General features: G+C 48.0%; 1 protein-coding gene across 1 annotated transcript; it reads left to right on the top strand.

The window, feature by feature from the left end:
* Positions 1–10995: 10995 nt before the first annotated feature.
* Positions 10996–23494, top strand: Ftcd (formimidoyltransferase cyclodeaminase). Its single transcript, XM_034524672.2, has 14 exons — positions 10996–11148; positions 11929–12112; positions 12993–13121; positions 14476–14564; positions 14693–14872; positions 15631–15768; positions 15844–15975; positions 17878–17939; positions 18231–18360; positions 18589–18750; positions 20967–21010; positions 21135–21273; positions 21889–21984; positions 23156–23494. The coding sequence occupies exons 1-14, from the start codon at positions 11095–11097 to the stop codon at positions 23240–23242; spliced, it is 1626 nt and encodes a 541-aa protein (XP_034380563.1). The 5' UTR covers positions 10996–11094; the 3' UTR covers positions 23243–23494.

A 23494-nucleotide genomic window follows, 5' to 3' on the forward strand; every position in this document is an offset into this window, starting at 1 on the left:
ATGAGGTAAGGAGTAAGGGTAAATCTATATGTAGATTTGTTTCATCAGGTACGGCAGGCTGCGGACATGGAATGAGAGGAGACAGTGTTGCTCACGATTCGAGTTAGGAAACATCCTGTGCTTCTGCGCAGGGCTGTGTGGGGGATGAGCAGGATACTTCTAAGGAGAGAGAAATCTTCAAGGAGATTGAGGAGGAGGAGGAGGAAGAGGAGGAAGAGGAGGATGAGAAAGGAAGAGAAGGAGGAGGAAAAGGAGGAAGAGGAGGAGGAAGAGAAGGAGGAGGAGGAAAAGGAGGAAGAGGAGGATGAGGATGAGGAAGAGAAGGAGGAGGAGGAAAAGGAGGAAGAGGAGGATGAGGAAGAAGAAGAGAAGGAGGAGGAGGAAAAGGAAGAGGAGGAGGAGGAAGAAGAAGAGAAGGAAGAGGAGGAGGAGGAAGATGAAGAAGAAGAGGAGGAGGAGGAGGAGCAGGGTAGGTAAGCATGAGCAAGAACAGAGTTTAACTTGGAGAGGTTTGGACCATGATAGAGGAGGTTGTCTCTACCGATCAAGTGCTTTGCCCTGTGTGCTTTGGAGGGCAGATCCTTGGCTTGGAGAGAATTGAATGAAGAAGCAGGCTTTGAGTTGCTCCTCTGTTGTGCCTAACAGAGATGTGTTTATACACCAGGAGTTGCTAGCTCACAGTAGAAAGATTGTCGTTGTTGTTTTTCTAAATAGCAAGGCACCCAAGATGTCAGGGTGTCATAAAAGAGTAAACAGAAATAAGTACTCAAAAGTAACCCGGGGAGCAGGAGGCACAGAGTGATTTGGACCCCCAGGCTTCAGGCTCTGAAGACTTGACTAAGCCTGTGTGTTAGTCAGCTTTCTGTCTCTGGCAAAATATCCGAGAAAGTCAGTTTAGTGAGGAAGGGCTTACTTAGCTCATATGCAGAGGTTTCAGGCCATGCTTGGCTGGCTTGGTTGTTTCTGGGCCTAGGATGGCGTGAGATACCCTGGCAAGCTGCTCATTTCAGTGTCCAGGAAACAAAGAATGCAGTCATGGGGCAATTATACTCTGATCGAGGGCAAACTCACTTCTAGGGATTTACTTCTTCCAACCAGACCCTGCCCCCCCGCCCCCCCCCCCCCAAGTTCAATGAGAACTCATCAATGGCCTAATCAGAGTCCTCGTGATCCAGTCATGTTCCCAAAGCCCTTTCTTTTCCCATGGCTATTGTTGAGACCAAGCTTTCAATAATGAACCTTTGGGGAACACTCCAAACTCAACCCCAGAGGACATTGGTGTACTGGTGTCCCTGAGCTCTTGAGTTCAGCTCTGTGTGGTCCCAGCCTGTTATGTGTCCACTTGACTATCTTCTGTGCACATGGTGGGCCCAGGCTTCTGAGTGTGCCTAGAGATTAGGGGCTCAGCTCCTCTCAGGTTGTGGTGTTTGGTGTGTTGTTTAGAAGGCTCGAGAGTTGTTCCCGTATGGAAAGATAAGGCATTAATGAAGGATGTGTGTGTGTGTGTGTTTCAGGCAAACTTTGATAGTGGTATAATTGGCTGAGTCCCTTGGAGGTGAGTACAGGTTTTAGGACTGACTGGTTACCTGTGGCCACATCACACATTGGAGGGGTGGAGTCATGCGTCACCTGCCCAGGGCCGATGCCCGCATGAATGAATGATTTTGGGATGCTTCTGCATGGGCAATTTGTCATTTATCTACGGACTCCTGGATATCTGCTCTGCATGTGTGCCTGGGCCCAGCACTTCACTTCCAGTTATTCAACTTTGTAATATATTCAGTGGTTCTTGGTCTTTCCAGATGGCCACAAGGAAGACTGAGTCTCCACATCCCCAGGAATCCCTTCACCTAGGCCCAGCAATGCTGTGGGGAGGTGTATCTTGACACTCACATATCCCAAAGGCTTTGTGGAGTATGGGGGCCTCTTTGTGGAGTATGTGGCTAATGAAGGCACCTGAGAAGGGTGCCATCTCTAGGACAGGGATGTTCATGTATGTCCAGGACTGTCCTAAGGTCTGTGGACCACATACAGAAGGGATACACCTGTCTCTACCTAGAATTTGTAAGAATTGGAAGGAGGCATCCGGGAGTTGGAGCCATGAGCTGGGTCTTGCCATTCTCATGCAGCTGGGGCTATAAATTATAAGGAGTTTTGGCTCTAGAATTCTTCACCTGCCTGCCCTGGGGAGCTCAGTCCCACACAGCAACATCATATACACACAGCATCACCAGCTACACTCTCACATTGACTACCATGTGTACACTCACATCTACACCCTCCCCAACATCCATACAATCATGCAGCATCAATGCAAACACATGTATGTTCACTCAAATTTGTATATATGTGTATATGTGTATAAGTGTATATGTGTATATGTATATATGTATATATGATGTATATATGTATATATGATGTATATATGTATATATGATGTATATATGATGTATATATGTATATATGATGTATATATGTATATATGATGTATATATGATGTATATATGTATATATGTATCAACACACACATAACATGTACATACACACATACACATATATATACACACATACTATCCATATGTGTTCATACCAACAACCACTCATATACAAACAGTAACATACATTGATACCCACCAACACCCACAGAGATGCAAACATTAACATCCATACATGAACACTCATCCCAATGCCCACACACGCTCACACTAACACCGCACCTATACTAATAATGTAACATATACATTCTGCTGGTTAGTTTTTTATTATTGCCTTGGCACAACCTAGAGTCCCCTGGGAACAGAGAACCTCAGTTGAGTGATGGTCCAGATCAGACTGGTCTGTGGCCATGTCCGTGGGGAATTGTGTTAAGTTTGTTTTTTTTTAGATTTATTTTATGTGTGTGGATATTTTGCCTGCATGTACATACGTGGACTATATGCATGCCTGTGCCCACGGAAGCCAGGAAAGGGTGTCAGATCCTCTGGTATTAGAGTTACAGATGGTTCTAAGCCACCATGTGGGTGCTGAGAATTGAACCCGGATCCTCTGAAGAATAAGTACTCTTAACTACTTGAACCATTTTTTTCCAGCGCCAGGAACTGGCTTGATTTTATTGATTGCTGTAGGAGGGTTCAGTTTATTATGGACAGACCTATTCCTGATGCACTGGGACCTAGAAGCGTAAGATGAAATAAACCCTTCCCTTCCCCGGGTTGCTTTTGGTTAGGGTGTTTTATCAAAGCAACAGAAAAGCAAGGTCACATATACATCATGGATATGTTCACATCAGCACCCACATACAGCACCAGCACCCTCTTTCCTACATTATGGTTTATGTGCACATTAATATCCATCCACTTGCAAATGCCAGCATCCACATATATGCCAATAGTCACATGGTGCATATGGTTTACCATTGACCTGCCTGAGCACACTAACACCCTCATGCATATTCATACCAACCCCTACATATTCCCATATGCTCTTGTATACACACCCACACCCACTATCTATTCAGTTCACCCATATGTACATCTAACCCATGAATTTTATTTATCTATCATCTATCTATCTATCTATCTATCTATCATCTATCTATCATCTATCTATCTATCTATCTATCTATCTATCTATCTATGGAAAGCTTCTGCTGCGCCCTAAAGATGGTGCCTACTGCCTTAGCCCTCTTGGGGGAAGAAGTCCTTATTTGGTGAGGAGGTTGCACTTTGCCGGTAGCCTGATCTCTCGTCATGAGTGTGAACCTATGGTGGAGCAAAACGTAGTATGGGCTGATGGGCAGTCCACTGGAGGCTACTTAAGCTGCACTCACGGGAGGCACGGGGGCACACCCCTTGATCTTGTAACTGAAAGGCAATTCCTGAGTAAAACTGTCTCTGGAAGGAACTGGTGTGCTAGTCTTTCTTCCCTGCTGGTCAGGGTGGTCGGCGCGGCACAATTGGTGGCCCGTACGGGGAGCTTCTCTGCGTGAGTTCCCGGAGTTCCAGAACCAGGGACAGACAGGGCGATCGATCGGTAAGTGGCCGGTAAGTGGGGCCCATCAACAGACAAGGTCCTCGGAAGGAGGCGGCATTTGTTAAGGTCCTCGGAAGGAGGCGAATAAAAGTGAAAGTCCAAGAGGGATCCTTTTCTTAGCTGTGGTTTTGGTGCGCCGTGAGCGTAGCCACTAAAATGGGGACCTCGCCGTCTTGCCCAGTGAAGGTAGCTCTTCATGAGCTTCTTGATAGTAAGGGCTTGAAATTTAAAGATCGAGTTTTGGCTCAATTTCTTAGCGAGGTGGAAGCGGTGGCTCCGTGGTTTGCAGTGTCAGGAAACCTGTCATTAGCCTGCTGGGATAAGTTAGGAAGGGATCTGGACCGAGCATGGGAGGAGAGTACTCTACAGGACAAAAAGGGAAAGACGGGGGTGCGAGGGATCTGGAGGGTTATTCGAACCTGCTTGACTAGTGAGGAGTGTGTTCCTGCCATTCAAGCAACAACGGAGGCGTTAGAGCAAGTGAAAGAGATGCGGTCAGAGACTCGATCTACCAACTCAAGACAGTCAAAAGAGAGAGAAAAGGGAGAGTTACCAGGGCTATACCCAAGCCTGAAGTCAGGGTCAGAGGATAGCTCAGAGGATGAAATAGAAAAATTAGAAGAGGCAGTACAAGGGCTGCTAGCTAAGATGGAGGATATTATAGCCAAAAGGAAGAAGAAGCCACCTAGCAAGAAAAAAGTGGAAGCAGGGTGGGACAGGGCAGACAGGATAGAACCGAGTGCGCCGCCGCCTTATGCGGAACAAGAAGGTGCACAAGGCTGGACAGCTCCAAAGTCATCCTGTACGTTTTGTCCCAAGACCTGGCGGGAGGCGGCAGCCGCCTTCCCTGTCTTTGAGGATGCTAATCATGTGAGGTCTTATGAGCCCCTAGAATTTAAGATTCTCAAAAATTTATCTGAATCTGTGCAGACATATGGTGTCAATGCCTCTTTTACTCAGGCGCAGATAGAAAGGCTTACTAACTCAGCCATGACACCGACAGACTGGATGTCTCTTGTGAAGGCCTGCCTGTCCATGGGACAATACCTTGATTGGAAGTCCTTATATACAGAATTTGCTCAACAGCAGGCTCGAGAAAATGCAGCTCAAGGTCAGGCTGCATGGAGCCTTGATATGTTAATGGGGCAGGGCCAATGGCTGAACAATCAGACAGCATATCCACCACAAGTATATGCACAGATAAATGCTATGGCAGTGAAAGCATGGAAGGCCTTACCAAATAAAGGGGAAGTATCAGGTAATCTGACAAAGATTGTCCAAGGGTCTACAGAGCCTTTCTCAGATTTTGTAGCCAGAATGATGGAGGCTGCAGGCAGAATATTTGGGGATCCTGATACCGCTATGCCCCTGATACAACAGCTCATATTTGAGCAGTGTACTAGAGAGTGCCGACAAGCAATAACTCCATGGAAGTCTAAAGGTTTGACAGCCTGGATGAAGGCATGCAGGGAATTGGGCGGTCCTCTCTCTAATACTGGCTTAGCAGCTGCAGTGGTACAGGGGATAGTGCAGCATTCTAAAAGCAAAACCAAAGCTCTTGGAGCTTGCTTTTCCTGTGGTAGGCAAGGACATTTGAAACGTCAGTGTCCTGATAAAGGAAAAGGGGCCACGACACGTCCTCCTGGGCTATGTCCTAGATGCAGGAAAGGTAATCATTGGGCAAATGAATGCAGGTCAGTGAAAGATATCAATGGACAACCTCTTGGACAGATAAATACTTATCCTGTTTCAAAAAACGGGATGCAGGGCCCCAGGCCTCAGGGCCCTCGAATATATGGGGCCATGGAAGATCAGAGCAGTCCAGAGAGCAACTTGCCCAATATGAAACCCCGAGGAGGGCCACAGCGGGCTCTGCAGGGTTGGACCTCCACTGCACCGCCAGAGTCGTATTAACACCACAAATGGGAGTGCAGCTTATCCCTACAGATTTTAAGGGGCCTCTTCCTTCGGGATCAGTAGGATTATTAATTGGTAGATCATCATCAGCCCTGAAAAGATTAGTCATTCATCCAGGAGTTATCGATCCTGACTATGAAGGAGAGGTAAAAATTTTAGTCTCCTCCCCTAGGGGAGTTTCGGCAATATCTCCAGGAGACCGAATTGCACAACTTCTCATTTTGCCCAGCATGCATGATATGTTTCCTTCTAGAGACCAAAAAAGAGGAAATCGAGGATTTGGATCCACAGGAGTAGATTCTGTGTTCCTTAGCCTCGATATGGATCAACGCCCTTTAGTGGAGCTTCAGGTAAATGGCAAGGCAATCTTAGGATTGCTGGATACTGGAGCGGACCGCAGCATTGTGGCCTTAAAGGATTGGCCTAAAGGCTGGCCTGTTCAATCATCCTCACAAACATTGCAAGGGTTAGGTTATGCCAAGACCCTGGACATGAGTGCAAGAGAGCTCCCTTGGAAAGATCATGAAGGACATGGAGGCCGTTTTCAGCCTTATGTGTTGGAACTGCCTGTCAGCCTTTGGGGAAGAGATCTTTTGAAAGACATGAATTATCGCCTTACTAATGAAGGGTATTCCTTGCCTTCTCAAAGGATGATGCAGGACATGGGGTGGTATCCCTCTAAGGGCTTAGGAAAACATCTGCAAGGGAGAACACAGCCAATAGAAAATGTCCCAAGGAATGATAGAAAGGGCCTGGGTTTTTCCTAGGGGCCACTGAGGAAGGCATTCCCATAATCTGGAAGACAGAGGATCCAGTGTGGGTTCCTCAGTGGCCATTATCCTCTGAAAAGTTACAAGCTGCCACACAATTAGTTCAAGAGCAACTCTCTTTGGGGCATATTAAACCATCAGTATCACCTTGGAATACGCCTATTTTTGTAATTAAAAAGAGGTCTGGAAAGTGGAGATTATTACATGATCTGCGTGCTATTAATCAACAAATGCAGATCATGGGCCCCGTGCAAAGGGGATTGCCATTGTTATCGGCATTGCCTGCTTCTTGGCCTATAATAGTTATTGATATAAAGGATTGCTTTTTTTCTATTCCATTATGTGCCCAAGATAGTGAACGTTTTGCCTTTACTGTTCCATCCTGTAATCATGAAGAACCAGATCAGCGGTATGAATGGGTGGTTCTGCCCCAAGGGATGGCAAATAGTCCAACTATGTGTCAGTTATTTGTAGGAAAAGCCATTGAACCATTGAGAAGAGAGTTTCCAAAAATGAGGTGCATTCATTATATGGATGACATTTTGTTGGCTGCTGCGAATGAAAAGGTACTAGAATTGGCTTTTGGAAAATTAATTTTATTATTAGAGAGTAAAAGATTGTATATTGCCCCAGAGAAAGTACAGAGAGATCAGGTAGTGAATTATCTTGGAGCCAGGATACATAATATGAAAGTTGTACCACAAAAGGTTGAAATTAGGAAAGATCATTTAACAACTTTAAATGACTTTCAAAAATTATTGGGAGATATTAATTGGATACGAGGTTATGTAAATTTGCCAAATTATGAATTAAAGCCCCTATATAATATTTTAATTGGTGATTCTGCTTTGGACTCCCCCCGCCAATTAACTCCAGAAGCTAGATTGGCCCTTATTAAAGTTGAGGAAAAGTTGCAGGGTGCCTTTTTACAGAGATACAAAGAAGGGCAATTAATTATGTTGTGTATTTTGGCCACATATCAGCAACCCTCTGGGGTGTTATGGCAGGAAGGTCCATTATTATGGATTTATTCACATGTTTCTCCAAGCAAAGCCATTGAACATTATCCAACAGCTGTTGCCACTTTGGCCATGCATGGTATTCAACAATGAGTGCAATTTTTTGGAGTTGTACCAGGAAGCTTAATTATTCCCTATTCCATTCAACAAGTTAAAGTATTATGTGCCACAATAGATGATTGGGCAATATTAAAATGTAGTTATGATGGTGATATTGATAATCATTATCCCAAACATCCCCTTTTGTCCTTTTTTAAGGAACATCCTGTTGTTTTTCCAAAGATTACAGCTAGTGCTCCCCTTAAGGGGGCATCTAACATATTTACAGATGGATCAAAAACTGGCTGTGGAGCCTATATGGTAGAGGGTCAGAAACCAGTTTTATGTCAGTTTCAAATCACTTCTCCTCAAATCGTTGAATTGAAAATAGTGATAGAGGTCTTTAAACAATGTAATTTCCCCTTTAATTTGCTTTCAGATTCGCATTATGTGGTTAATGCAGTTAAAGTTTTGGAATTGGCTGGTCCCATTAAAAATACCAGTACAGTGTGTAATTTATTGAAACAACTACAAATGTTGATTTGGCAGAGACAACATCATTTTTATGTCTGCCATATTAGGGCTCATACAAATTTACCTGGTCCGTTGAGTGCTGGGAATGCCGTAGCAGATGCTTGGACCAGAATGGAATGTATATTTTTAAATTCTGCCGTTGATCAAGCTGTTCAATTTCATAAAGATTTCCATGTTAATGCTAAGACATTACAGCAAAAATTTCACTTGACTCGAGCTGATGCCAGACAAGTAGTTCTTAATTGTCCTCAATGTGTGATTTTTCACCACCCCCCAGGTGTGGGAGTCAATCCCAGAGGACTTTTACCTTTGAAAATCTGGCAAATGGATGTGACTCATCTTGCTGAGTTTGGAACATTGAGATATGTTCATGTTTCGGTGGATACTTGCTCTGGCATTATTCATGCAACTCCTTTGAGTGGAGAAAAGGGGCGCCATGTCATAAATCATTGCTTAGAGGCCTGGGCTGCGTGGGGGAAGCCACAGCAGCTTAAAACTGATAATGGCCCAGCATATACAGCTCAGCAATTTATGAGCTTCTGTAAACAGATGGATGTATATCTTAAACATGGATTGCCCTATAATCCCCAAGGGCAAGGCATTGTAGAACGTGCACATCGCACCCTTAAAGAAAGTCTGCAAAAACAGAAAGGGGGAATTGGCTATGGCCGCACCCCAAAAGAAAGATTATCCCTTGCCTTATTTACTTTAAATTTTTTGCAACTAGGTGTGGACGGCCGCTCAGCAGCGGAGCGTCATGCCACCTGGAAGCCTGTAGCTCAAGGCCTTGTTAAATGGAAGGATGTGCTTACAGGCCTATGGTGTGGCCCGGATCCAGTGTTGGCCTGGTCCCGAGGCTCTGTTTGCGTTTTTCCGCAGGACCGTGAAGATCCGGTGTGGGTACCAGAATGTTTGGTCCGCTGGTGCAATGTTGCTGATTCTCCTGCTTCTGCTGCCTCTGGTGAATCCTGTGATGACGGAATTGCGATGGGGGATCCTATCAGCATTCCTGATGCCGATGCCCATAAGGCATGATGCTCAAGTATTTATATTAATGTATAATCAAACAGCTGCCACAATAACAAGTAGATACCCTTTGGCAGTTGGCTCAATTGGGATGTGAATGGAAAATGACAGACCTTTGCATTATAATAATATGTCCAGAGATGCCAATTTATCTATACAATTATCTCAGTGATTGCTAGGAAATTGGTCAAGGAGGTTTGATTCCCTCATGCAGGAGTTTCGTGTGTCCATCACCATGGTGAATTCGACCAGAATGGATCTATCATTGGCAGATGGCTTGATCCTGCAAGCAGTTCAACATCTGAAAGAGTATGCGGGGATAGGAGTGTTAGCAGTTGCCCTAGTGGGTGTCTGTCTGCTCTGCTTGTTTTGTCTCTGTCGTATGGCTAGATCTCAAAGACGAGGGAGAGCCTTGGTGGTGCATGCCTTTCAAGCCATTGAGGCTGGTGTCTCACCTCAAGCTTGGCTGACGGCTTTGAAGCAGTAACTCTCTATAACCCCTTATATTCAGGATTGGACAGCCCTTGTACCCCTGGAGACTTGTGATCTCATTGCACATGGGATGGGTGTCCTACCTGTTTGTGTAGACCTCAGCTCTTGCACCTGGTGGGTTTGACCCATTGCACCCAGTAGAGTGAGTGTTCTAGTCTTAGCTGCTTGCTTTCGATCGTGAGCTCCTACGGAATGGAGCCTGCTTGATCAAGCAATGCTTGCTTTTGCAGTAAATAAAAAAAGGGGGAGATGTGGAAAGCTTCTGCTGCGCCCTAAAGATGGTGCCTACTGCCTTAGCCCTCTTGGGGGAAGAAGTCCTTATTTGGTGAGGAGGTTGCACTTTGCCGGTAGCCTGATCTCTCGTCATGAGTGTGAACCTATGGTGGAGCAAAACGTAGTATGGGCTGATGGGCAGTCCACTGGAGGCTACTTAAGCTGCACTCACGGGAGGCACGGGGGCACACCCCTTGATCTTGTAACTGAAAGGCAATTCCTGAGTAAAACTGTCTCTGGAAGGAACTGGTGTGCTAGTCTTTCTTCCCTGCTGGTCAGGGTGGTCGGCGCGGCACATCTATCTATCTATCTAATTTGGTTTTTCGAGACAGGGTTTCTCTGTGTAGTCCTGGCTGTCCTGGAACTCACTCTGTAGACCAGGCTGGCCTCGAACTCAGAGATCCACCTGCCTCTGCCTCCCAACCCATGAATTGTACACATATAAACACACACACTTAGATGCTCATGGTTAAATGCATTCTTCCTCCCACCCCACCCTCTCTTCTGCCTCTCTGAGCTAAGCTGACTTCTGGGGAGGTCCAGGCTTTATGCTGCGCCTCACACATGGTCTTTCCTCCCCTACATCCCTGAGGACCAGGCCCAATATAAAGAGTTACTAACTCAGAAGTCCCATGGGGCCTCTTCCAGAAAGGCCACACTGTGAGGACAATACAGGGTCACCTGGCTGGGTCAGTAGGCAACCCTGGCCCAAGCTGAGCCTTGAGTTTAAGTTGGCTTGATGCCCTAGCCTGAACTTTGTCCCTCTAGACCTCCTAGGGTCCTCAGCATGTGCTCCTCTGACATTGATCATGAGCGTTTTGGAGATCTCATCCTGGAGAGCACCCCTTCATTCTCCAGCTCCCTTCGCTCTGTCCCTGGTTAATAAGAAACTAGCTGTGGGAAGGTATAAAGGCCCCAGGGCCACCAGAGAGCTGTTACTCTGTGTCCCTCTACAGCCTCTCACGAGGAGCCTCTGGACTCAAGTGCTGGCCATGTCTCAGTTGGTGGAATGTGTCCCCAACTTCTCAGAGGGGAACAACCAGGAGGTGAGGCTCCTGCAGGGCTTTGTGGGTGCTCTGGTCCCAGGAAGGGAGTGAGTTTGGTGTGGGAGAAGGTTGTCTTCCCAGAACAGGCAGAGCCACAGACTATAGGATCTCTCCCAGGAGCCATTTCTGTCAGCTCTGGAACATTTCATGGATGTTGGGGACTCTGGAGGAATGGCAGTGGACCTGGGGATTTTGGAGTGCTCCTGGTGGGGGCCTGGTGAATCCTTTGACTGCAATATTCCTACCTGAAAACGGATTACCTTGAATAGAGAGGCAGAGGGCAAAAGTTACAGGAAAGGTCATCCCCCACTTGTATTAACTCCTGCCTCACCCCGGAAGCCTTGAGAGGCAGGCAGTATTATCAACCTCCTTACGTAATAGGGAAACTGAGGCACAGAGCAGTCCTCAGGATAGGGTTTGAGCTCTGAGCTCCAGTTTTGACCTCTAGGGGTTCAGAGTTCATCTGCCTTTGTTCTCATTTTAGCAGACAGTCCCTACCCTGGCTGTTTCCTCTGGAAGGGCTGTCATTCCATCACCCTCTCTGAGTATCTGGGTATTGGCAACAGGCCCATTATTTTTCTGGGCCAACCTGAGCCTGGGGTGGTCATAGCCACTGCCATGGGGCCTTCCTTGTTGTGCCATATGGTTTCTTGGACTGAATGAAGGTCAGCTCTTTGGAGGACTGGTCAAACAAAATACCTTCTTGAGATCACACGTGGGGGTGGGTTTACAGCCTTTCCACGTGGATACTGAGGCATGGTGTGGGGCCTCTATCTCCAGGTGATTGATGCCATTTCTCGAGCCATCTCCCAGACCTCAGGCTGTGTGCTGTTGGACGTCGATGCTGGGCCCTCCACCAACCGCACGGTCTACACTTTCGTGGGGCAGCCGGAGTGTGTGGTTGAGGGAGCCCTCAACGCTGCCCGTACAGCCTCGCAGCTCATTGACATGACCAAGCACAAGGGTGAGGCAGCTCGGACTGAGCTCGTGCCAAGGTGTTCTGGTTGAGGGGCAGGCCCTGGGCATAGACATGAGGTATATGTCAAGTATGTCCTTGGTGCCTAGTCCTAGGAACAGGTTGGGGGGAAGGCAGAGAGATGATTCTAGGACATAGGCTATGGAGATCAACCACCCTCTAGTGTGGGTACCTCTCTTTTTGGATCCAGTGGATCTACAGGGGCTCACTCATCCCAAGATCTTGACTAGACTAAGGCCTGGGGGAGCCAGAAAAGGACACTCTGCTAGGAAGCGAACTTGTCAACTGCCTCTAAAGCAAACACAGTGGCAGAGTGGGCAGAGTCAAAGGTTAGTGGACGCTCAGAGCTTGGCAAAAGGCCATGGCCTCTGTCTGTTCTCTGGGAGCAGTTTTCAGAGGTCACAGTAAGGAGTAGATAACAGGTTTGTCAAGGTAAGGAGGAGCCAGGCACAGTATTCTGGGTATGGCATTGGATGCTCTGCTGCCAGCGAAGGTAGGGGCACTCCAAGCCAGATACTTTCAGCATGGCAAGGTCTCATTAAGAGAGTTGGTTTTGTCATTTTTTAAAGGAATATATATATATATATGAATATATACGAATATATATGAATGTATATGTATATTATTATGTATATCTATATGATGTATATGTATATACATATACATCCAGCTTCCTCAAGCTCTAACCTTTCTCCATGGCTTTAAGGGCCTTCTCTTGCCTGCCATAGCAACAAGGATAGTCTTCCCATTCTGTGGCATCCCTAATACGCCACCCTGGTTGAAGCTGCTATCAACCACTTGAGGCTGGCTGCTCTCTATGGTCTCTATGGTCAGCTGTAAGGATGACAGCCTGCCCCCTCTTCTGCAGGAGAGCACCCTCGAATGGGTGCTCTAGATGTGTGTCCCTTCATCCCAGTGAGGGGTGTCAGCATGGAGGAGTGTGTGCTCTGTGCCAAGGCATTTGGGCAGCAGTTGGCAGAGGAACTTAATGTACCAGGTGAGTGTCCTGGGAGGATCGACTCTGGTGCACCTCTGGATTCCAGGCTCTGATGCACGCTCTGGCTCTCCGAGCTCGACACCTTTTAAGAGTGCAGATCATGCCCAGCACGGTGTGCGCATACACCTTTAACCCCAGTCAGCGCTAAGGAGGCAGAGGAAAGCAGATCTCAATGAGTTCAAGGCCAGCTTGCTCCCAGCCAGTTTCAGGCTAGTCTGGGCTACATACCCTATCTCAACAAAACAAAATAAAACAAAGCAAAAACAATGCAGATTAATACTAAAAATGAAGCCCCATTACTAGTCCCAGCATCTTAAAAAAACAAGTATCAGACGGAATCATAACCACAGCAGCATGTAGGCGGCATGTCCCATTCTGCTTGTTGGACATTGTCTGACCACACGATGAAGCAGTGTAGCTTGCTGAGCCTGGAGAGAAAGAAACCCATGTGTCGTAAAACAGAAAGAATTTGGGGGCTGGCAAGATGGCTCAGTGGTTTTAGCATTTGTCACTTAAGCATGAGGACCAGAGGTCAGATGTCCAGAAACCTCCGTAAATGCCAGATGGGAGTGGTGACCCAGTTGTAATGCCAGTCTTCTGGCAGAGACAGAATCATCTAGCAGGTAAGGCTAGCCGTACCAGGGTGAGAGACCCGTCTCAATGAATTGAGCTGGGGAATGATCAAGAATGATTCCTGACGTCAACCTTGGGTCTCTACATTCCTATGTACACATGTACGTGAGCCCACACAAATGGAGGAAGAGACACACACAAGTGCACACAATACATATGATACATGTGTGAAAATGGGGGAGGGGTTATTTGGGGAAACCAATTAGATCAAGAAAACGATGTGGGACAAACTAGGCACAGAATGCATAGCATAGTGTTGTGGGGAGAGAGACACTAGGGTAGGCAGTCCGGACAGCAGCATAGGCAGGATCCAGCCAGGCCCTGTTGCTGCTGTAAATACAAGCTAGCAGCCGAGGCCAGGACCCATGTGTACAGCAAGCTCTGTCTTTTCTCCTCTGAGGACAGGTTTACCACACAGTCAAACAAACATTTTAAAAAAAGAAACCCGAGAGGATTCCATCAGTGTTCCCCACACATTCTTCCCTAACTCCTATAAGTATGTGTGTTCTTCAGTGGCACTGGTTTTTGGGTAGGCGGGAGGCATCTGTATTGGAAAACCCATTCTAAGAGTATTGAGAAGGTAGGACACCCCAGTGAGTAAAGCCGAGAAAGATCTACCCTCAGCTGAAGCTGGAAGGAGCCACCTTGCCTGGGTCCCTGTGGGATTGAGACTACTGGATTCTACCCAGCTAAGCACCTGACCAGTTGGGTTCCTTTGCAGTGTACCTCTATGGAGAGGCAGCTCAGACGCCCAGTCGGCAGACCCTCCCGGCCATCCGGGCTGGAGAGTACGAGGCCCTGCCTGAGAAGGTGCTCCCCCACATATGTGGCTGGGTGTGAGAGGGTGCCATCCCTGCCATTTCCACCTCTCCCCTTCCCTGGGGATAGTGGGTAGGTACAGGGCCCCCCCCCTCACTCCCAGGTGAATATTTCCACAGCTCAAACAGGCTGAGTGGATGCCTGACTTTGGCCCTAGCTCCTTTGTCCCCAGTTGGGGCGCCACTGTCACAGGTGCCCGGAAATTCCTCATTGCATTCAATATCAACCTGCTGAGCACCAAGGAACAGGCCCACCGGATTGCTCTTAACCTGCGGGAGCAGGGCCGAGGGAAAGACCAGGTGAGTAGTTTCCAGTTTGCTGTCTCACCCCCTCCCCCAGACCCCCAAGGATCTTCCTCGGAACCCCCTGGGGAAATTGTTCAACTTAGTATTACAGCCCTGTGGGGGGGTCTCAGAATCAGAGTTCACTGCCTGAAATTGAGGGGCCCCTTAACAAATATTTATTTGTATATGTTTGGCTTGAATTCGGTGCAGAAAGTGCACTGGGTCCCTTGAGCCTCCAGTTACATCTGGTTATGAGCCATCGTGTGGATGCTGGGAATGAAGCCCAGGTTCTATAGAAAAGCAGCAAGTGCTCTTAACCACTGAGCCATCTCTCCAGCCCCAGCAGCCCTCGTTTTTTAACAGACATTACCACAGAAGCAGACAGGGGCAGGCTTCTGTGTAAATAGCTGCCTAGCAGTCCCAAAAGTCTTCACATCCTCATGTCCTTTTAGATGCTCTAAGAACCCCCCCCCCCCAGTCCCTACTCCCACCCTCACCCAACACACAATGCCTCTGTAAATCTTCAGGTTTTAGGGGAAGCTTTCCCACCAGGTCTGCATAGAACTCACCAGCTAGCTGGAGCATCGCTTCTCCAGAGTCCATATCAGACCCAGGTGACACAGATATACCTGGAGGGTCACCTTGCCCGACTCATCTGACTAGAGAACATAAATATAAGAGGTTCTCAGAGTCGGGCATTATGGAAGCTGGGCAGGAGCCATCCAGAGATGAAATTCTTAGCCCAGGCCCGGGGGGATGCATCTCTTTTGTAGCCTGGCCGTCTGAAAAAGGTTCAGGGCATTGGTTGGTACCTGGAAGAGAAGAACCTGGCTCAGGTGTCCACAAACCTCCTGGACTTTGAGGTCACAGCCCTGCACACAGTGTATGAGGAGGCCCGAAGAGAGGCTCAGGTGGGTAAGAGCATGCATCCCACAGCCTCTGACACTCGGAAACCCCGAGACGCTGACCTCACCTCTGTCTCCCAGGAGCTGAATCTCCCAGTGGTGGGCTCACAGCTGGTGGGTCTGGTGCCTCTGAAGGCCTTACTGGATGCTGCAGCCTTCTACTGCGACAAGGAGAAGCTGTTTGTTCTGGAGGAGGAGCACCGGTTACGGCTGGTAGGCTGTGATTGTTCTGGGAGCTGTGGAGGGAGATGTCAAAGGGAGGCCTGGAGGAACGGCCCCAGGAGCAAGCTGATAACTCCAGAAGGGTCCACCCAAAATCCCAAATCTGAGTGTGTGCACGTGTGGTGTGGTGTGGTGTGTGTGTGTGTGTGTGTGTGTGTCTGTGTATGTCTGTGTGTGTCTATGTGTGTCTGTGTGTATCTGTGTGTCTGTGTGTATATGTGTATTATGTATCTGTGTGTATGTCTGTGTGTCTGTGTGTGTGTCTCTGTGTGTATGTGTATCTGTGTGTGTGTGTCTGTGTGCATATGTGTATGTGTATCTGTGTGTCTGTGTGCCTATGTGTATGTATCTGTGTGTCTGTGCGTGTCTGTGTGCATATGTGTGTGGGTGTGTATCTGTGTGTGTGTATGTGTAAGACATGTAAGACAGAAGACAGGTTCAGGTGTCATTTCTAAGGTGCTGTCCACCTTTGTTTAGAGACATGGTCTCTCACTGACTTGGAACTCACCAAGTAGGCTAGGCCTCCTGTCTCCACTTCCCTGGCACTGGCATTACAAGTGTGGTGCTTACCACCATGACAGGGCTTTACATTTTTCTTTCCTTCTTTCTCTGTTTATTTAGTTTCGATATGGGACCTGGGGAATCTTACTCAAGGTTCTGTGCTTGAGTGGCGAGCACTTCAGTGACCAAGCTCTACCACCAGCCCTAGAAGAGTTTCCACTATCACTATCTATTTAGAACATTACCCCGGCTTCCTTTGTGACTTGTGCTATATAAATGTTATGTTCCCTGTCTTCTTAAATCCCAGGCTGGCCACTCCTGTGAGGAGCCATGTCTGCTGCTAGCCCTCTCCGTCAGGTTCCTTACACCCCTATACGTGACAGTTTGTGGATCTGGATACATATGTCCCAGGCACATACCTCCCCTGGTCCCATCTACGAATGACTCTCTTCCAAAGCATTTCTGTTAATCTATGACACCAAAGGTGTCAATTCAGTCAGCATCTTTGATCTGCTTGGGGGAGGGGGCTGTATTTCCAAGGATATTGTTTTATCTTCTCATCCTTTCATGAGAAACTATTCCGCACCATTTGCCGATTCTGTGTCCCAACTCTCGGGTGGCATTTTTTACCCATCTCCATAACCACCTTTGGGGTGGGTGTACCTGGCTTGTGTCTTTCAGGTGTGTGTCCCTCCCTTCCTGCTTTTAGAACGAGAGGCATGCTGACACTGTTGTATAGCGTTAGAGAGGGTTGGATGGTCTTCAGTGAGATGAATTCTAATCTTAAATGGGACAGTTTTCCTCATATTTATGTTGAGTTAAATCAAGACTGTCCCTGACTGAGAATCGGTTAGATTCTGCAAAGCACGTGCTTTACCACTGAGCTACATCCCCACGTCTTCGGTTAGATTCTGAAAGAGTTAGGTTCTTTTTTTTTTTTTAAATACAATTTCTTTTTATTTATTTATTTATTTATATTAATTATTCTATTTATTTACATTTCAAATGATATCCCTCTTTCCTGGTTACCCCTCTACAACCCGTGATCCCCTCCCCCTTCCCCTCCCCTTTTCCTCTATGATGGTGCTCCTCCACCCACTCCCCCACTCCTGCCCCACCCCTCTCCAGATACATATGTAGAAGAGTTAGATTCTTGTCCCAAGGAGACAGTTTAGTTGGCCCCTGCCCCTCCCATGGCCTTGGAGGCTCCTCTGTGAGGGAAGAGTGAGAGACCCCTTTCTCTCCCTTGTTTTCCCTGGGAACATGAGGTATTTCTGTGTGCATCTCGACCTGTCAGGAAGCGAACTGGTTAGGTTCCTGGGAAGGGAATGTGGGCAGAACTAGTCGAGGTGAAGCTAAGCAGTGGGCTAAGGTGGGATGCCCGCTCTCCAGGTGGTGAACCGGCTGGGCCTGGATTCCCTGGCGCCCTTCGATCCAAAGGAGCGGATCATCGAGTGAGGCCTCACGTTTTTCTACCCCAAGTCCTATGCTCTGTCCCCTTCCTGCCCCTTCTTTACTTGCTTTACCCCTCTTCCCACATTTTCTATTTCTTTTCATCTTCACATCTCTGGTCCCCATACCTTGAGCCTGATGCCTGATCCTCTCCTCCCTCTGCGCCCCGCCCCCCTCATGCTTCAGTCCCGCCCCCTTCTGGCCTGCACGCTTCTCTTCTCTCCTGGCTCTTCGCTTGGGGCTGGGGGTAAGAGTGTCTGTCTCCCCTTCTTTAAGTCTCTCCCACGGGGTAGGTACCTGGTCCCTGATAGTGGACCAGAACAGAGCCTGCTGGACACGTCACTGCGCGCTTTTGTTCGGGAGGTGGGAGCCCGCTCTGCTGCCCCAGGAGGAGGTTCTGTAGCAGCAGCTGTTGCAGCTCTGGTGAGCATTTGAGGGAAGAGCTATAGAAGGCAAGACCCAGGATGGGGTGGGGCATGCGGGTCCGAGTAGGAGATCCTGGAGGGCAGGAATCAGGATGGGGGACTCCATAGTGGGGGGCCCTGCAGGTTGAGACTCTACAATTCATCCTTCTGCATTTGGGGTTCCCCGCTAAAGGACAGAGCAGTCCCTGGATCAGGATCCCCCCTTCCAAACCTTTCCCCATACCAGGGTGCAGCCCTGGCTTCCATGGTGGGCCAGATGACTTATGGACGGCGCCAGTTTGATCACCTGGATTCCACAATGCGGCGCCTGATCCCACCCTTCCACGCAGCCTCTGCCCAGCTGACTTCCTTGGTGGATGCAGATGCCCAGGCTTTTGCTGCCTGTTTGGTGAGTGTGCAGAACTGAAGCTTGCTAGCCACAGTAGTCTGCAAATCTGCAGCCAGAGGCCAGGGGCACTGGGGAGGTGTCAAGATCTGCCTCTATCCCAGGAGCCCCTACTTTCTGCAAGCTTGAGGGTCCAGTCCTGAATAGCATGGACATTGTCCCAAGGAATGAAGCTTTGGAGGGCAGGATGCCAGAATGAGGGTCCCATGGAACTGGGGATTATGAAGGGATACAGGCTGGTAACCTTGAGTGCCCAAGCAAACACTTCTTACAGGCTGGCCAGCCAGAATCTTGGCTTCCAGGCCAGCGATGTGTGAGAGCTGGACTCTAGATTCTAAGATCTGCAGGAAGGAAGCCTACTGCTTGTAGATCATCTGGCCCACCATGGTGGCTGGCACGGTAAGGAGCAAGCTGTAGGGGCTGCCCCACCCCCTCTCCTGACCACCCCAGCAGGCCAGAGCTCCCAGGAGATCATAGAACAAACTTGGAGATTAGAACCTTAGACTGGAAAGAGTCCCTCAGGCATAAGATCACAGGAAACAGAAGGGGAGTTTGGAGGTGGAAGAACCATCTTGAGAAATAATTACAGGCTGTGAGCAGATTAGAGGACATGGTGAGGGTCCAGGGCCTGATGCTGAAAAGATGAAAGAGATGATTAGAAGTGAGAGACACACATATCCAGATAGACTTAGAGAGAGCTACAGAGACAGAGACACACGTAGAAAGAAACGCAGAGACCACCACACACAGCAATAGACACACAGAGACGGAGACGTACATAAACAGAGACACAGAGAGGTAGAGGTAGAGACAGAGAGATAAGAGCCAAGTTACAGAGGCAGAGAGAGACAGAGACACACGAATACACAGACAGACAGAATCACACAGAGACAGAGAGACACAGCCACAGACAGAGATGTAACCACACAGAGACAGACTTAAAGAGAAATAAGTTTTGATATAAACATTAGAAATTCAGAGACAACCCTCAGGTTACAAATTAAAAGTAAGAAATAAGAGATGAATACTCAAAAAAAGCCAACTATTGAAGTCAGCTAGATGAAAGTTTATTGAAAGCTGGCAAAGAACAGAGTCAATAAACATCAAAAGCACACGAGAATGTATAAAATGATATGAAATGAATTTTGTGTAAGTCCCTTGTGAGCAGCAAGAAGATATATATATATATATATATATATATATATATATATATATATATGAAATAAATAAACAAGAAAAGAGCCACAATGTATGGAAGAAATTTCTAGAAGCAAAATGCTAGGTACGTGTACCTTTCTCAACAAAACCAAAATACAATTTAAAACAAAAAGAAAACATAAAACTCAGCATAAGTTGGGAAACAGAGCTGACTAGGTGGGCTGTGGGAGGAGGGTGACAGCAAAGACAAGAGGCTAGATCGGGTACCACATTCCCCATGCAGGAGGAGACGTGTGTGCTGTGACATAGTGACAAGCTAGCTTGGGGACACAGTATCTGCTTAGCCTCTGCTGTCAGTCATGGCTGACAGAAGAGCCACTGATACCGACTTCCTGGTGATCTGTATAAATTACACCAAACAACGATGGCTGTGCCCTTTAGTCAGCTGCCCCCTGTCCTGTCCTGTCCTGTCCTGTCCCGTCCTGTCCTGGGAGCTGTGGGAGGCTTGGATTTACAGCATTTGTCATGCACAGAATCCCTTCCCATGACACTACAAACTATACCTGTAACTGTTCAGAAGAAAGGCCAGGTCTACCGATAGCCTGGGCAAGAGATATTGGCACCACGGCAGTGAAGGTCTCAGGGTTTCAGCACCAGCGTCACTCCTGTGGGTGACAAAGTTGTTTGCATCATTTTAAATTGGAATTCATGCCAGGAGAGTCTGGTACTGTGGGATGAATGCTGGGGAGAGTTTGGGGGCCATTAAAGGCTCTTGGCGTCTTTTCCTAGAAACAAGGTTCCCAGAGAATGCCACATACCTGTCTCCTTCAGGTGGCTGTGTGGGCTTATAACACCCAGACCTCAGTGCCAAGGCCCACAAATCACGGTCACCAACAGAAACATCATCCTCAAAATGATGCACGTCAGTGGGAAATACTCATGCTGAAAGCCATGAACAAGTGCTGCCTCAGCTGTCAGAGTTGTCATTCCAGCATGGCCAGGGGACACAGCCCCTCATGGCTGCTCACCATGTGTTTGGTCTTTATTTTTCCCCCTTATAGGAGGCAATAAAGCTGCCCAAGAACACACCCGAAGAGAGGGACAGGTGAGCACACAACATTGGCCAGGTATCCCTGCTGGACCCTCTGAGCCATGGGTCTCAGTGTCTAAGGAGCTGGCACTAGGTGTGTATTCTGTCCCCAACTCACACAACACTGCCTGGGTTCTAGGCGTGCATGTGCTCTGCAGGAGGGGCTGAGACAGGCGGTCGCCGTGCCACTGAAACTGGCCGAGACTGTGTCCCAGCTATGGCCAGCGCTGCAGGAGCTGGCCCTATGTGGGAACCTGTCTTGCTTGTCTGACCTGCAGGTATGATGGTGAACACAGTCTTGTTCAATGTCCAGTTATAGACAGGACCCTTATCCCTACGTACTGGGGAATACCCCGGGGCAGTCTGCAGAAGTAGAGACATCACTCAACTGTGTCCAGTGTTGGGGATGGGACAAAACAGAGCCATACTCTTTGACTCCTGTGGTGAGCCCAGGAACCCTATAGTATGCAGTGTATTTCAGCGTTTAGTAGTCCTGAGGTCCCAGAGAAGTGAGCCTGGATTCCGGAAGTGAGTAGCCCTAGTTTGCAGGCAGACAGCTCCCGAGAGCAAGTTCAGAAGGGTTGACAGCTTTTAGAGCACACCTCACACCTTCACCGCTTCCTCAGGCCCCCAGCAGCTGTATCTTCAGATTAGTAGAGGATTCCTTTTTTTAGGTTCAGGTCTCAGGCCACAATGACCACGGTAGTCTGATTTCTATGGGTAGGGTCAGGTCTGATGGTATAGAGCATGCAGGTCTGCGTGGAGTCCTTGCCTGTAGGACAACCCATAGGAAGGGTCAGCTTGCTCAGTCTTGACACGAGGGGGTGAGACTTTCAAGGGGCACAGAGGCATGGGGGGTCCAGAATGAGCCCCTTTCTCTGCTGTTTCTTCAGGTAGCAGCCAAAGCCTTGGAGACAGGTGTGTTTGGTGCGTACTTCAACGTGCTCATCAACCTGAAGGACGTGACGGATGATGTATTTAAAGAAAAGGTGGGCAGACATGATGCCAGGCTCCACCCAGGGACCTTCCATGTCTACTGTGGACAGGGTTGACTCTTACTAGTCACCCGGAGGGACAGGCCCTTGCTATCTATCCATCTATCTATTTATTGATCCATCCATCCATCCATCCATCCATCCATCCATCCATCCATCTAGGTAGTCTGTCTGTCTGTCTGTCTGTCTGTCTGTCTGTCTGTCTATCTTATCTATCTATCTATCTATCTATCTATCTATCTATCTATCTATCTATCTATTCTATCTATCTATCCATCCATCCATGCATCTTATCTATCTGTCTATCTATCTATATGGATATCCAGGGGACGTGGGGATGAGGAGTCTGCTGGCATACTTTGATATTCTTCTTCCTGTAGGTCAGCCACGCTAGGAGATGAAGAATTGTTAGATAGCACCCCAATGCTCACACCACATTTCCTGTTCTAATGGTAGAACTGAAAGCTTGGCCACTCCAGGTTGGGGACCCCTGAGCATCAACACCTAGGGGCTGGACAAACAATGCCTTTAAGAGATGAACCTCAGCATTCATGACAGCCACATGACAATCTTATTGTAGTATTGTAGTAAATTTCATGGAGCATACAAATTGCAATTTTAAAGTATACAACACAGCAGAGTTTTCACATATCCATAACGGTATATAGCCACCACTCTAGCAAGTTCCAGGTCATTTCCACTGCTTTGAAGGAAGTCCCTGTCAATCAGCGGACACAACTGTTCCCTGCCCCACTGTAAACTGTTCCCTGCCCCATCTGTTTCATGACTGTTTTGAAAACGCCTTTTTAAGGGCTCAGTTCTTATATGAGATGCTAGCAATTGGATATCTTTTGGGTCCAGCCCCCCCGCCCCCCATTGACTTTAGACAGTATGAACCACGTGAGTCCTGCCCCTCTGGGTCTTACGGACACATCTCTACCCTCTGCAGTCTGGGGAGAAGCAGAAAAAACCTATGGGAATCTGTGGAGGGTTGATGATTGTAGCTGTCCCCAAAACTCCTACTCACACTGCAAAATCCAGGATGACCCTAGTCATTGTGAGGTGGTTATGTCATGGGGAGGGGGCAGTGGGAGCCCCGAGATTTGTCTGTCAGGAGAAGCAAGCATTGAGGTTGTAGGATGACATATCCCTCTATGTTTGTCAGATACAACATCGAATCTCCAGCCTTCTGCAGGAAGCCAAGACCCAGGCTGCACTGGTGCTGGGTAGCCTAGAAGCCCGGAAGGAATGAAGAGACTGCCCCCAGTGAATGGTCCAACTTCTAACATTCCTTACCTATCTTAAGTGGTCCAAGCCTTGCTTGGGGGGGAAGACTCAGCCATGACATCAGCAGGCTCAAAGTTGGGGCTCTACTCACAACTGTTTATGTAGGATCAAGAGATGCAACAGAGGTGGTTTGGGATAGGGTATGGTAGGGCCTGATTGGAGCTGGTATCCTGCCATCTTCTGTTATCTGTGGCTTCTAGTAAATTCTGAACACAAA

Source organism: Arvicanthis niloticus, chromosome 20, assembly GCF_011762505.2.
Source record: "Arvicanthis niloticus isolate mArvNil1 chromosome 20, mArvNil1.pat.X, whole genome shotgun sequence".
In the NCBI taxonomy this organism is placed as follows: Eukaryota; Metazoa; Chordata; class Mammalia; order Rodentia; family Muridae; genus Arvicanthis; species Arvicanthis niloticus.